General features: G+C 37.8%; 3 protein-coding genes across 3 annotated transcripts; 2 read left to right on the forward strand and 1 right to left on the reverse strand.

The window, feature by feature from the left end:
- Positions 1-38: 38 nt before the first annotated feature.
- On the forward strand, positions 39-1,368 carry LOC144030561 (dnaJ homolog subfamily C member 15-like). The gene is made up of 6 exons (XM_077536984.1): positions 39-209; positions 479-530; positions 714-787; positions 864-940; positions 1,007-1,077; positions 1,150-1,368. The coding sequence occupies exons 1-6, from the start codon at positions 96-98 to the stop codon at positions 1,218-1,220; spliced, it is 459 nt and encodes a 152-aa protein (XP_077393110.1). The 5' UTR covers positions 39-95; the 3' UTR covers positions 1,221-1,368.
- A 1,307-nt stretch (positions 1,369-2,675) lies between these two features.
- Positions 2,676-3,914, reverse strand: LOC144030226 (trace amine-associated receptor 13c-like). The gene is made up of 2 exons (XM_077536331.1): positions 3,751-3,914; positions 2,676-3,486 (listed from the first exon to the last, which is right to left on the reverse strand). The coding sequence occupies exons 1-2, from the start codon at positions 3,912-3,914 to the stop codon at positions 2,676-2,678; spliced, it is 975 nt and encodes a 324-aa protein (XP_077392457.1).
- Positions 3,915-7,089: 3,175 nt separating this feature from the next.
- LOC144030378 (trace amine-associated receptor 13c-like) lies at positions 7,090-8,259 on the forward strand. Its single transcript, XM_077536622.1, has 2 exons — positions 7,090-7,304; positions 7,443-8,259. Exons 1-2 carry the CDS (start codon positions 7,090-7,092, stop codon positions 8,257-8,259), a joined length of 1,032 nt encoding a protein of 343 aa, XP_077392748.1.
- Positions 8,260-15,290: the final 7,031 nt, after the last annotated feature.

Consider the following 15,290-nt stretch of genomic DNA (forward strand, 5'->3'; position numbering starts at 1 on the left):
TTTAAAACAATTGTATTGCCTAAATCAGGGGCGTAACCATAACGCGGAAGCGACGTGATGCTCGTGATTGCGCGTGCGCAGCATTGCCATGAAACATGGCGACCTCCACCGGCGGATTGTCAGCGATGGACGGCGGAGAAATGATGCGCTACGCGGAGTACAGCCCGCAAGCGAGCGCCAGGAGCGACGCGGAGATCGACAGGCGACTGGTGAGCGCCTTTAGGGCAAGTTAATAAAGGTTTTTGTTGAATGTTTTGGGGTCGAAAAAGACTTTTGTCTCCTCGCTGACCGCTGCTAGCTAGTTCTTGTGTTAGCTGTTTGCCTAAGGCAGTGCTTTCTATGGTTTTACTCAGAATCGTTTACGTAGACGCACGCCAGGAGTTTAAGGTGTACTTTTTTTTTTTTAATTCCATGTAACATTAATATAAAAAAAATTATACTTGTGATAAAGTATAAAAGATGTGTGTCTTGTCCACAGGGCGGCACGCTGATTGCAGTCGGCCTTGGGGTGGCTGCTGCAGGTTTTGCAGGTAAACACTTCAATACTTGAATCTTTTCAGACTGTCTACGATTTTTATTTCTAATTATGTGTATTTGAAAACCAGTAAGACGACACTCTCATGTCGCAAACTTCTCAATTAATTATGAATAGAGTAGTAAAACCCTCTTGCTGCTTTTATCTCTATTTTTCATTCAATGTTGCGGTGTGCCAGGTCGCTATGCCTTCCAGCTGTGGAAGCCTCTTGGCCAGATGTTCTCAGAAACGGTCCGGAAGATGCCGACATCGGTGAGTTCGCCTTACACTCGCCGTTCATGTCATTTACACACACCTGGCTGCGCTCATCGGCCCGCATCCTCCTCAGACATTCTCGTCATACTACAAAGGAGGCTTCGAGCCGAAGATGTCCAAACGGGAGGCCAGCCTCGTCCTCGGCATCAGGTAAACCTCCACAAATGGATTTTAATGGTGGTTCACTTAATTGACTTTTATTGTGTGTGATTGCAGTCCGGTCAGTACAAAGGCCAAAGTTCGCGAGGCACACAGGAGGATCATGGTCCTCAACCATCCCGATAAAGGTGAGCCTTGCTTCGTCTTAAGTCATTGTTCGATACACATCCCAGACCTTCATTTGATGTGTTTTTCCGCAGGCGGTTCACCGTACCTTGCCGCCAAAATCAATGAGGCCAAAGACCTTCTGGACAAGGACATGCGGCGGTGACCACCGTTGTTTTCCAACACCTCTTGCACAGTCCAGACTACAAAATAGTGACATCCTCCTTCATGCTTTGATCATATCCATGTACAAATATTTAATAATTGTCCTGGTATATTTTGGGTCAAATTGACCAATTAAAAATATGAAAATAATGTTGTTGTTTTTCGTTATGAAAATAATATGCTTGGCTGTGTTTTGATTGTGTTTTTGTTACAGAAACATGTAAAGTTAAACATCCCCAAGATCAAATTGACCCATTTCGAAGGGGAAAATAAATAGAATTACAGTTAAGAATGTAGTTGGAAGTAGGGTTTCTGTGTTTTGGACATTTTTAGATCACATACATAAAAAAAAAAAAAAAAAAAAAGTTAAAGTACTTTCTTCTTGCATAGCCATGTTGGTTTTTTGTTTTTGTTTTTTCTGACACTAATTGTACAAAATAAGTCCCAGATCAAATTGCCTCATTTTAAAGTATTAATAAAACACAAATAGTTAAGGAAAAGACAACCCAAAAAAATGTCTTTACAGTATGTCACCCCACTAGTCAAAACATGGCTTTCTGATATATTGCATTTGAAACTCCACCGGTTGTTATCCAAAAAAAATTACATCAGGTTGTTACCTGAGCAGCTGTGATGTCATTTTCAGTCAACAGCAACTAGGAAAATGACCGCTCCCTGAAATGAATTAAAAAAATAGGTGGATTTTGCTTCTTAACTGATATTCCACAAACACAATATTAACCAGATTACTGTGTTTAGGCTGGTGGGGCTGCATAAAACATATTATGGGAAAGATTTTTGGGGGATGACTTCCCAGTCACGTTTTTTTTTCTTTTAACTTATTCTACTTGGTTTTGTGTGTTTATTATTTTTGCAGACATTGAGATAATTAAACATGCCTGTTCTTTATAGTTAATGTAATCAACAGCCAGCAGGGGGCGGTACAGTGTAACACAACACTGAGACATTGATCCAAATCTCATGTTACAAATCAACAAATGCTCAGTACAGCAAAAACAAACAGGATGAGAAAATTGTTGTTTTTCAAGACAGACTAGGACTTATTGTATCTAAATGAGCTCGGACACAAAGTTCTTATATCAGTGGTCACTCATTAAAATGAAACTAGTGCATGAGTTTAAATAAATGGATTGTGATTTCTTGTTTAGGCTGAATAAAGGGACAACGCACACAAGCTTTATGGAATAATTAATGTGAATAACCATATCTTATGGCTTAAAAGGAGCTGTTCACTGCATAAGAGACAACACAGGGATACTCGAGAATGTTACTTCACTGCTTCCTCATCTAAACAAAGTCTGATATCGTAGCATCCTGAAAAAAATGAAAATCACATAGAAGCACATTCTAGTTTCCAGTTAGCTCCTGTACGCCATCTTACATCTTAAAGTCACATTCACGGAAGAGAAAACACGATAAACATTTGAAATTGCTTCTACAGTATGTTGACCTCACAGGAGCCAGACTGCAGAATGCGCAGAGTGACAATATGCTTGACAGCCCTTCGAAACCAGGGGTAGAACAAGGCATATATCAAGGGGTTCAGACATGAGTTGAAAAAGTACAGGTACAGGGTGTATGCTGAAAGCATCTCATAGTGTGGGGAATCGGGTACGAGAGACACACCGTAATATGGACAGAAGCAAATGAGGAATATGAGAACGAGAATACCAAGAGTCCTGGCGGCTTTCAACTCAGATTTCTTTGCTCGGAAAGGGACAGACTGTTTGCCACCTGTAACATGAGAGCGCATGGCTCGCGCCTGAGACACAGCAACTACAAATATTTTAGTGTACAGAAAGACAATGATGCTGAACGGAAGGATGAAAGTCACCACCAGATCAACGACACCTGAATTAAAATTAAGAATCATAACACACTCCCCAAAACAAAAATTGTACTTTCCTGGATGCATCAGCTGATCGTAATAAATGATGCCACTGTAGGAAAGCGATAAAAACCAACACAGACAAATAGAAAGTTGAATTCTTTTCACAGTGACTTTCACGTTATAACGCAGAGGATCACAAATAGCCACATATCGATCAATTGATATTAGCACTATGGTTCCCACCGATGCGGATGTCACCGTCAAAGATATATACATGAACTGAGAACACAGAATATCACCAAGAGACCAGCAGGATACCACCCTGTAAATTTCTGTTGGTACTATCTGGAAACCCACCAGATAGTCGGCGACAGCGAGAGAGAGGAGGAGAAGGTTGGTGGGAGTGTGGAGCTGCCTACACACGCACACACACACACACACATGAACCAACAAGCTGTTAAAAAAAAAACTTCATAACCAACATCTGTAGGCAGAATACATCATTTTACATAAGACAGTTCTTAAATCAAGTCACAATGCAGTTTGTTTCCTTGAGAGAAATAAGAAGACAATAACAAACATTAGCAGCTTGAGATCAACATTGCAAAACTAGTCAAACACATAAAGGGGTAGTTCTGGGGTTATAGTGTTAGGGTACACCAAGAAAAAGAACACATGCCTGAAATGGGAGATGGCAATGATGACAAGCAAATTGAGCACCACAATGAGGACAGCCATGACGGAGAACGGGACAAAATCAACAACCGCTTGAGACGAGGGCTTCCTGCAGGAGATGTTGGACAGCTGTGGGAAGCAGAGATCCGATTGGTCCTCGATGTCCATGGCAAAGGCAGTCCTCTGCCTAAAACTCTCTGTTGTCCATCTCATTTATGTTTTTCTAGTACCTCCCCCAAGCAAATGTGACTGGGTGAAGATTGTCTAAGTATGATGTCATCATTACCCCAGGCATTCATATCAACAGTTATATGAATATATATTAAATATAATGTATTAATGTTGAATGGTTGTTTTCCTCTATTATTATTCTAAGATCATGTATTTTATTTTGGAGTCAGCCAGTCCTCCCTCAAATGTCTCCAAAAGTTCTAAAATGCAATTTTTTGGAATCCTAAAATTCAGTTGAGTTATACAACCAAAAACTCACAAGAAGGTCCATTTAGGGTTAAGGTTTAACGGTTAATGATTATGATTAAAGACAGGCAAGGGTCTAGCCACATGAGGTTGGATTAGATGGGTTTGAGTCTAGAAAGGATTAGGATTACGGTGATTATGTTCCTCCTGGATTTCCTGCTTTTAGGTTTGGGGGTTAGGGTGCTAGGTTCCCACTGGATGATGTGTGGTTCGACTGTTACAGGGTTAATAGTCCCACTGGACTGAAATTAAAGTTAGATTCTTAAGGGATTAAGGGTCACACTGAAGGAGTGGTCTTCACTGTCAAGGGACTTGCTGAACATAAATTTTAATTAGGTACACATCTTTTAAAAACCCAAATAAGGCCCTTGGGGTACCCCTTTTCTGACCAGAATATTTGGTCATATAAACACGATCGGGCCGGGGTACCTCCTTTGGAATTTAAGTTTTTTTTTCTGTGCATGCTCGATCTGCAACCAATCTTACTTGTATGCGCGGCGGCCATCTTACGTTGCCACAAGCTTAATTTAATACATTGATTTCTCAGCAGCGTTTTCATGTTATTTTTATGGCGATAATGCTACATGGCAACGCAGCAGAGCACCACACTTTTGGAGTGAGGAGGAAACCGACTAATTTATTAGTGTGACATGAATATAGATTAATGTCTTTTAGTGACTGTAGAAAGTTAAAAGTGGAAATGACTTCTATATGCGTAATGATGTTGTCCGTGCCTCTCGGTTTAGTTTTAATGGAGTAACTACATCCACGTATGCATGTAAATGCGTTATCCCAAATGTTTCAGAAACCGGAATAACCCCAACATTGACTGCATGGAAACATTGTCTCTCATGAATTGACCCACAATAAATTCTCAAGAATACATTCCCTCTTTTTTTTTTTTTTTCTAAAAGAGCTCAGAATTGTTCATTCGGTAGTCTTTAGTAGTTTAAAAAATAAAAAAATAAAAAAATTAAAAAAAATCAAGAATACATTCCCAAAAACACACAGGAAGCAGTTTGATTCAAAATGGTCTCTTTTGGGTCATTCTCACAATTTTCAGATGTTTATTTTGTCCAATTGTGAAATCAAGGATGCACATTTTTATGGATTATGTTCCATTTATAACAAAAAGGGCCTTTCCTAATAAAGTTAGTAAACAGGTGGGTTTAATAATCACGCAAGTCCCTATAAATAAATAAATAAATAAATTGAACCAGATTCAGTTAATGTGAGTTCAGCAGTTTCTCAGGTAAAACACCTCAGGATGGAAAAACATCACTTGGACACTTTATTCATTCCAAGTTGAACGGCAAAAATGTTGTAAACTATTCTAATGTATTCGTTGTTGATAAAGTTTACTTTCAAAAGTGCCTTGTATTTCCCCGGAGGACGTCTTCATACGTTACAATTGCCTTATGTTTTTGTTGTCGCTTCACACCTTTGGCCCATTAGCGCGTAATGATGACAGCAGCTTGCAATTAGAGGTGTGAAAACAACACAACAACACATGAGGCAACGCTTGTGTTTCCCCAAGCTTGTTTTTCCACTGACAAACTGACCTTGCAATTACTTTTCAAACTAAAATAATATGAATGACATATGAAAAAATTAACGTCATTAAATATTGTTTACATCCATGCTCCTCCAGCAGCACTAATAAGAATTTGCAGGTGATGCAATCCCTTCCTACTTTCTTGGAGCATGAAGTTACGGTGGTCATCTACTTCCTACTACTACTTATTTTCCTAGTTCTACCATATCTACATTATTTTTTTGATGAACTATACTCAATAAATCAGTAGTCACCCTACATAATGAGCAATAAGTAACATCCATAAATTAGGATTTGTCAAACTTACCATCGCATGTTACACGCCCTGGAAAAAACAAAACAATGTTGATACATACCAGCTTCCCAGGCAGTTTTTTGGGGGTCATGCCATGCCTACCAAATTAACATTTTCACCAGGATAAACTCTTTATTTGTTTACATTAAACCAGCACGTAATTCTTATCTTGTATAAATTAACGTCGGTGGTGTAGGGTTTTGTTTGCACTGAGCATGCGCACTTTGCACAGCAAAAAAAAAAAAAAAAAAAAAAAAAAAAAATCAGCACAAATTATTTTATATTTTTGTTTTGCAGGTTAAAGTTTTTTTTAAATATTGTGCTTCTGAGTTAATGTTGGTGATCAGTTTGAATGTATTATTATTTATTGATTTTATGTAATTTTATTTTTCCGTATCATATGGTTTGACATGGTCGGTCAAAAAATGTTTATAGTTTAATTCAGGATTTAATTTTAGTTTTGAATTTCAGATGCACTTTAAATCTTTTCTGTTACAGTTAATAAGGCTATTCTTTGTTGTAAGTTGGTCCATATTTCTTTCTTTTTTTTTTATATTCTCTTATACGTTAATACGCATACAGGGTTATGCAGAGGTGTGCTTATAACAATTTTATAGACAAATGATACTATTTATAGTCGCGTGCGTGTGTGGGGGGGTGTTTTAGATGTTTTCTTCTGACTAGGGGGGGCATGACAGAAAATAATTGAGAAGCACTGGTCTATGTCCAGGGCCAGGCCTGCTTTAACCTTTTTATTATTTTACGCTAATCATGATTCGTAACCTTGGCCAATCCTAACCCTGCTAGTTGGCTAGTAGCTAGTTGGGCCTTTTGTTTGTACTGTGCAATGATTTGGGAATGAAAACTTTTGCGGTTGTTGTAAGATTGAATACATATTCCTATTACTGTTGTTTGTTAGCGGTGTCTGGGGTATGGCGGTCATCATGACATCATACTTGGACAACTTTGAGCCAATCACAATTAATTGGGGGTGGTACTAGAAACATATAAAGGCGATGGACAACAGAGAGGTTCAGACAGAAGGCTGTCTGAGCTCCAGCTTCTCCATGGACACCGAAGACCAATCAGATCTTTGCTTTCCAGAGCTGGCCAACATCTCCTGCAGGGTGTCCTCAACTCAAGTCATTTTTTACTTAGTCCCATTGTTGGCCATCTGCATCCTCACGGTGGTGCTCAACCTGCTCGTCATCATCGCAATCTCTCATTTCAGGCACAAAGTTTTTTTTTCCTCAATTGTTTACATTCAGACTTGTTTGTGTAGAAAGATGTATTGCGCCTACAGATGTTGGTTTTGAAGTGTTTGTTTTTAACGACTTGCTGGTTTGCGTGTGTCTGTGTGTTTGTGTAGGCAACTCCACACCCCCACCAACCTCCTCCTCACTTCTCTCGCTGTCGCAGACTATCTGGTGGGCCTCCAGATGATACCGATGACTATTTACAGGATGACATCCTGCTGGTCTCTTGGTGATATTCTGTGTTCTCTGTTTTTGTATGTATCGTTAACGGTGACGTCCGCATCGGTGGGAAACATGATACTGATATCAGTTGATCGATATGTGGCTATATGTGATCCTTTGCATTATAACAACAAACTCACTGTAAAAAGAGTTCAGCGTTGTATTTGTCTGTGTTGGTTTTCATCACTTTGTTACTGTGGCATCCTTTTTTACGATCACCTGATGCACCCGGGAAAATATAATTCCTGCTATGGGGACTGTGTCTTTAATTTTGACTTCACTATAGGACTTTTTGATCTGGTGGTGACTTTCATCCTTCCGCTCAGCATCATTGTCATTCTGTACACTAAAGTGTTTGTAGTTGCTGTGTCTCAGGCGCGAGCCATGCGCTCTCATGTTACAGGTGGCAAACTTCAACACTCTCTCCCTCTCATGGCAAAGAAATCCGAGTTGAAGGCCGCCAGGACTCTTGGTATTATCGTTTTCATATTCCTCATTTGCTTCTGTCCATATTACGGTGTGTCTCTAGTACCTGATTTTGCACACTACAATATCCTTTCAGTATACGCCCTGTACCTGTACTATCTCAACTCGTGCGTGAACCCCTTGATATACGCCTTGTTCTACCCCTGGTTTCGAAGAGCTGTGAAACACATTGTCACTCTGCGCATACTTCATTCTGGCTCCTGTGATGACAATATACTCTAGACACAATTTCAAATGTTCAACATGTGGAAAAAAAATGTGTCCTTTCTTCTATATCGGTGGGACTCTATGGAAACTGATTACAGGAGTTAGCTGGAAACCAGGATGTGATTTACTGCCAATGAATATTCTCAGGTTGCTTTGTTGTTACAGGTGGAACACTACTGCGACTACTACTCACTGCAGTAACGCTCATACTTTGTTATGCAGTCATAATTGTTTTAATAATGAAGTTGCTATGCTAAATTCACACAGAGGAATGAACTGCACTCCCTGGTTAGGTGACTCTTTTTTTCGCTCACACAATTTCACTGGTTCATGTCTGCCTTCAATCACTGCTCACCTTGCTTACCGTAATGTATCAAATAAATATGTAAATATAACACTTTGTCCAGTTTTTTGATAATATATTTGTATTTGGTTTTATTTTTGCTTCGCTTTTGCTCTGCTGTCTGCTGCCAAGTCAGTATTGCAAATGAGAATCTATTATTAATTGCTTTATTTGCGTAAATAAAGTCTGAATAAATAAAATGGAAAATGGCAATAAAAACACATTGAATGCAAGTTAAAAATACATGGAACTCTTACACATTTCATGACAGTAATAAAATGTTCTTTTTGTGTACATTTTTATACGTCATCAACCCTTCAAGTCATAAAATTACTTTGTTTAATTCATTTATTAAACTAACCAAAAAAATCATTTATTTAAACTCATTAACTTAATTGCAGTTTGTTACGCAACATCTTTAACACACGTACCATTAATCATTTATGATTCATTTTGTTGTGAACACATGCGTAGCTAAAGGAACAACATGTCATTTCTCATTAAAATACATGAAGTCACTGTCTATCTGGTTTCATTTAAATACATACAAATAATAATAAAATAAAATCTCAGCCTGGTTTACCCGTTTAGGTTTAAATTAAGGACTCGATTTAGAATGTATTCATGTAAGACGAGACGTTAAGATTAAGAATAATACTAAAAACAGCCAATAAATGCAACAAGCTGTTACTTTGCTAATTTTGGACATCACTTTATGTTGCATGTATATTTCATAATTTGCCAAATGAGATTATTTGGTGTGGTGGCTGCGATAAACATGGCCCGTGTGAGACCAACTGTATCAAAATGTTCTTCCTGTCAATGCTGTCTTGACACTGCAGCGCCCCCTGTTGGCTGTTAATATACATGCGCTGTAAATAAAGCAACAAGCTTGGTTTACACATTTAGCATACAGTATATAGTTCTTGATTTGTAACATGAGATTTAGTGTGGTATAGCTCTTAAATGTGGCCCGTGTTTAGAGATGAGTATTGTTCTTCTGGTACTGCTGTCTGACACTGTAGCTAGCAACCCTGTTGACTGTTTATTACACTAACTATAAATTCATCCATTCATTTCTCCAAACCACTTTATTAGCCTATATGCAATGAAAAAAATAAAAATATTTTTGTTAAAAACAAAAGTTTACACATTTACATGTATTTGTTCACTTTATTTTTGGGGTAATTTGTTAATCTTATTTAATAGTTGGTAATGAGTTAAAATATAGTTGTTGTCAGATGTATTCTGCTATATTGTAGTTGGCATATCCGAGCATGGTAAGGTGGTCGAAGTTGCTGCAAAACCTTCAATTAGAACCGGTTTCAAATGACACATCCAACAAGCTAAATAAAGATGACTTGAATTGACTTAACTTGATAGAGGGAGAAAATGCAGTGGCAAATGCCAGAGAGACAATTCTTACTTTGGACACTTGAGGGGGGTATAGCCCTTGTGGAATTCATTTCAGAATGAACTAATGAAATTTAAATACTAGATCAAGTCAACCCTAATTCTAACACACACAAAAAAAACAGCAAACAAAGTACTTAATACGACAAGCATCATGACATATGAGACCGTAGTAAAAGAATCCAGGGAAATAAAAACATGCACGTTAATAATGTCTTACTTTGATTTGAAGGGGGTTGTAAAAAAAACTTCAACAAAGCACCTTGAGAAAGACAAAAAGACATGTTAGTGTGATATGGCAGGGCTTTTCGCTATTGGTCGTTGTCAGTGATGTCTGGGGGCCCTTTTGATCTGGGGGCCCCAGGCAGTTGTTAGGTGTGCATGCTCTCTGGTCAAACTCAGAACCTCTTAACTGTGAGGCCGGCCGGCAGACTAACAACTAGTGACTGACAGTGCAACTCTTTCTTTCTATTTCACCGCGGTTTCCATCCAAAATGTAGTTTCACTTATAATACTTCCCACTTAGTGGACAAACTTGCATTGCTGATCTTCTTGGTCATCTCTGTTTGGAATCCTTATCTGGAAATCGGAGCTGTTAGTGATTCACATGCTTGAATCATCTGGGATGAGATGGCGTGTTGTAAAAAATAAAAATAATATTAAAAAAAAAATCCCCGCAGGTCTCGCTCCTCGGTCTGGGGCACAGGATGAAGAATGTTGGATTAAAACTCTCATGTGTTTACTCAGGCCTCTAAATGGTCCCTGAGTCACTTCAGTTATTAGGTTAAAAATCCATGTGAGACACAATAAACAAAAGCAAAGCGTCCATTGGCATGTTCCGATTCTCACGACATGACTCGTTTAACACATTCATTGCCAGACCAGCAAAAAAAAATTGCATCATTTGACGTCTTTTTCCGTCAATGGCAGTGAATGAGTTAAATGCCCCATGAGGAACTTTAGTATTCCAGGTTGCTGAAAGTAATATGGGAATTGAATGTGCTACATTCTGGAAGCTCTATAAACAAACAGGATGTGGACACACTGGACAGCATGGGGAGGCATGGGAAGAGTGTGAGGAGGAATGTTTGTTGTCAATTCTTTAATGCTACTGACCAAACGGGATGTCACACTAGTTAATTCTCAATAATACTTTACTCCCTTTGCCAGTGTGTCACTGAACTTCGACTATAGCTATAGTTTTCCTGATCCAATTTGTTTATGAATTTGCAACTGCTAACAAGCTTAAGCTAAGATAGTACTTCATAAAAATTAGCATGTTAGCAAACATAGCTATGTGTAATGTATTGGTGGACATAATGGTGGACATATGCTGGTGCCTTGTAAACATAAACATTAGCATGTTAGCATATGTAATATTAATTACTGGAATACTGGAATCTCCAGCAAAAACTATGACTGTGCTGAATTACTCTACATTTCATTCTTCTTCTTACAATTTACTCAAACTAAATGTGTGCCGCCATCTACTTGTCAACTGAGGAATTACAGCCAATATAAGCAAGGATTAGACCAAAATAGAGTTATTAACTAATCTCCGAAGTAGCGTGACAATGAACCTGGAACCTGCGATGGGTTTACTGTATTGATATTCAGAAACAACAGTCTGAAATTTCAAACACTCGGGCGCCGATATCGATGATAAAATTGTGCCTCCTAAGCATTAGTATGTTAGCAATTTTAATCATTTCAATTATTGTATCTTGCTGTTAGTAATTAGTATCCAACTATTTTTTTTCCACCCACAGAGAAACACCATTGTTTCTTTCTTGTGTTTTGAGCCTGTGAGTTGATCCAATCATGGGTTATTTCCACCATTAGTCGCATGGGGTCTGTTGCAACCATTGTGTGAGTAATGCGTCGAAAATGGCAGCTCATTTTTGTGGTGCTCTCCGAAATAGGACCACCTAATTGAATAAACGTGACAATGGGATTTGTCCTTAACCATATTTACTCACCAGCCTGCCATCATTTCAATGCACAACTGTTTGTTAAATTGTCAGATGTTCCATTACTTTCATGCTGGTCAGTGTCACCATGTATCTTGACTTAACCACGTTGGATTACATTATTTTTACCGCTTCCGCTTCTTCTGTGTCCAGTAAAAATCCACACAGCAGCAGCCCCATCCTTGAAGGACAAATTCAATCTCATCATTACTGATATTAGATATTACATGATGAATGACATCACCTTGTTCTGATTCACATAAGAAATTTTATGTTCAGAAAATGGATGGATGGAACAGGTCATTTGTATAATAGCTTAAGTTTAAAAAAAAAAAAAAAAAAAAAAGTTAATTGTGAATGTAAAATAGTTTGATTATGAAATAATATCATTGTTATTGGATTTATCAATCCATCAAAAATATAATTAACCAATTATATAATAAAATATATTCTAATGCATCAACATTTTGTTTATTTTACAAAGATTATTTAAAATAAATTAGCAAATTATTTAATACCTAAATGAATTTCTTTGTCGCTGCACTGCTTCTAGGACTTATATGGAGACGTCGCGTTTGTTTTGTCCAATCAGATTTCAGCCTCTACATGTTACTACATCAGTCTAATCTGTTGAATGTTTCTTTAACCAATAAAATTTCAAACTTGTCAGAGCGATGGCGCTCGTTGACTTAGACTTGCCTTTATTGATCCCTTTGGGATGGCTCCCTCTGGGAAATTTACATGTCCAGCAGCAATGAGAACAGATAATTGTCACGATGTGGGGTGTTGAAGGCAGGACCCAAATGCAGGAGGCAACCAAAAAACAGGGCAAGGCAGGGATGCAGGTAAAAAAGGGGATTTAATTAACAAAAACTATAAACAAGGTACTATGAAAAAATTAACAAGATCAAAAAACAAACACAAGGCATGGCATGGCATGGCATGGCATGGCATGGCATGGCATGGCATGGCATGGCATGGCATGGCATGGCATGGCATGGAACACAGGGACAACAACAGGCACAACAGATACTATGACTCCACCAGAACCGAACGGAAAACAGGGGACTAAATACACACAGGCTAATGACAATGACTAGACACAGCTGGGCAAGACACAAGTGGCAGGGGAAGCTGATTGGTGGATACACTGGGAAGGGAAGAAACACTCAGGTGGACGTGGTTTGACATAATGGGACAAGGGAAGAAACAAGGAACACATGACAAACGACCAAAAGACAACAAAAACCCACCCCCACCAAACCAAAACATGACAATAATAAAATAAAAAATAATTCCATCAATCAATAAATAAGGTTATTACACCCGAGATTGAATTAATAATAACAATAATAATAATAATAATAATAATAATAATAAAATGAAAAATAAGAATTCAATCAATCAATAAATAAGGTTATTACACCAGAGATTGAATTAATAATAATAATAATAATAATAATAATAATAATAATAATAATAATAATAATAAAATTAAAATAAAACATGAAAATTCAATCAATCAATAAATAAGGTTATTACACCGGAGATTTAATTAAATAAATTAAAGTACAGTAAAGTGCCATATTTGTGAAGTGAAGAATAAGTGGTCAAGAAAATGGATGGATGGATTGTTAAAGGTTTTTATAATTACGACAGGCTAGTTGTGGTATTAAGAGGTGGATTAAGTCAGGTAAGACCCAAAAAGAAAACATTTAGTGCAGTAGGATTGCAGTTTGAACTGACTCGAAATGAATATTTTCGATAGTCTAGAGTAGCGACAGCTGGTAGTTTTGTTATGGTTTCTTTTATCTCCCACTGGTGCATTGAAGCATGAATTATTTAAGGGGGGGAAACAAAGCAGCTGATCAATGGCTGAGCTGTTCAATAGCATCCCGGCAGCACACGCTCCGCCTTTTATACAATCAATCGAGTTAATTGATCTGGTCGCGTTAGTAACTGCAGACAATAACACTAAAGAGCCATTTGCATTGCTGTTGACGCCACCTGAATAATGTCTGATGCTTTTGTTCAATACATGTTGTCACATAGCGTTTGTTTTTTTTCTTTTCTTTCGGGAGACACTGAAGTGATTCGTGGAACGATCTCCACAGGCATCCATCAGCTGCCTTCATGCTTGAGGTTTGGTTTCTGGAGACACTGATGGTGGCCGTTTGCCACAAATGGACCTCAATGAGTCAATCTGCATTCATACTTGTTTATAAAGAAAAGACAACCTTCAAGACTTTTAAAAAAAAAACACAGCGGAACTTCTTCAATTGAAATAATTCTATTAAAATTAGAAAATAAATGTCTTCTAAATTTGACATGCCACAGAGATGAGTATTGTTAACAACACTGCTAAATTTGAACGGTTAACAAAACTTGTTCAAAATGGATAAAAAGCACCACAGTATATGTTTTACATTTTTTCCCCTTTTATCATAATACATATGGAATTTTCTTAGTAATGATCAATTCTTATTGCGATGTGATAGTTGAACATATGATATTATAAGGTGGATTCAATCCCCATTGAAGGTCCAAATGTACAGCCCGCCACTAACTTCCCATTTGTGTGCTGCTGTGATCGCGGTTATCATCTGACAGTGCACACAAACAACGGGCGACTGTCCCAGAGACCTCACAGACATGACGCTCAGCTGACTAGCTCAACAAAAGTATGCAAGTTGACAACTCAAGTGTGTCTACACACCATCCATGTGAGAAAATCGGGGTTATCTGATCATTTTAGCAACACTCGTAGTTTGGGAAGTTATCAGTTACATTTGTTTGGTGAAACCAGTTAGTGGTTTACTACAATTCAGCTTCTCAAATGTTACTTGTTATTACTTCTTATCCTTCTTGCCCAAAGTAAAAGAAAATCACGCTGTGTGACATTTTACTCTTCATACTACTTCAGTCACTCGCCGACTTCTTGTTATGCTTGTTTTAAAGGGATACTTGACTCATTGAGCCATTTTCAGCATTAAAAAGTCAATATTTTGTTTATAATTAATGTTACCTTATTTTTCATGTACAATTAATACCTTGAAAAAGTGATTTCTCTACTTGCTGTCAACTGATGATGACATCGCCTGTGCTGAGGAAGTAGGTAACAACCAATCATGGCTCAGTTAACTGACCAAACACAGAAAACAGGTGAGCCACGATTGGCCATAAACTACTTCCTTACCACAGGTGATGTCATCATCAGTCGACAGCAAGTAGAAAAAAATACTTTTTAAAAGTATTAATTGTACATGAAAAATAATGAAATTATAAAATTCATTCTGGACAAAATATTAACTTTTCACTGC

Source organism: Festucalex cinctus, chromosome 11 (assembly GCF_051991245.1).
Source record: "Festucalex cinctus isolate MCC-2025b chromosome 11, RoL_Fcin_1.0, whole genome shotgun sequence".
Classification (NCBI taxonomy): Eukaryota; Metazoa; Chordata; class Actinopteri; order Syngnathiformes; family Syngnathidae; genus Festucalex; species Festucalex cinctus.

Excerpts from the sequence above, each read along its gene's own strand:
- LOC144030561 (XM_077536984.1), top strand. The coding sequence starts at position 96 with ATGGCGACCTCCACCGGCGGATTGTCAGCGATGGACGGCGGAGAAATG. Across the intron at positions 788-863 it reads TCCGGAAGATGCCGACATCG|ACATTCTCGTCATACTACAA; the intron begins GTGAGTTCGCCT and ends CATCCTCCTCAG. Across the intron at positions 1,078-1,149 it reads CCTCAACCATCCCGATAAAG|GCGGTTCACCGTACCTTGCC; the intron begins GTGAGCCTTGCT and ends GTTTTTCCGCAG.
- LOC144030226 (XM_077536331.1), bottom strand. The coding sequence starts at position 3,914 with ATGGACATCGAGGACCAATCGGATCTCTGCTTCCCACAGCTGTCCAAC. Across the intron at positions 3,487-3,750 it reads ATTGCCATCTCCCATTTCAG|GCAGCTCCACACTCCCACCA; the intron begins GCATGTGTTCTT and ends GTGCGTGTGTAG.
- LOC144030378 (XM_077536622.1), top strand. The coding sequence starts at position 7,090 with ATGGACAACAGAGAGGTTCAGACAGAAGGCTGTCTGAGCTCCAGCTTC. Across the intron at positions 7,305-7,442 it reads ATCGCAATCTCTCATTTCAG|GCAACTCCACACCCCCACCA; the intron begins GCACAAAGTTTT and ends GTGTTTGTGTAG.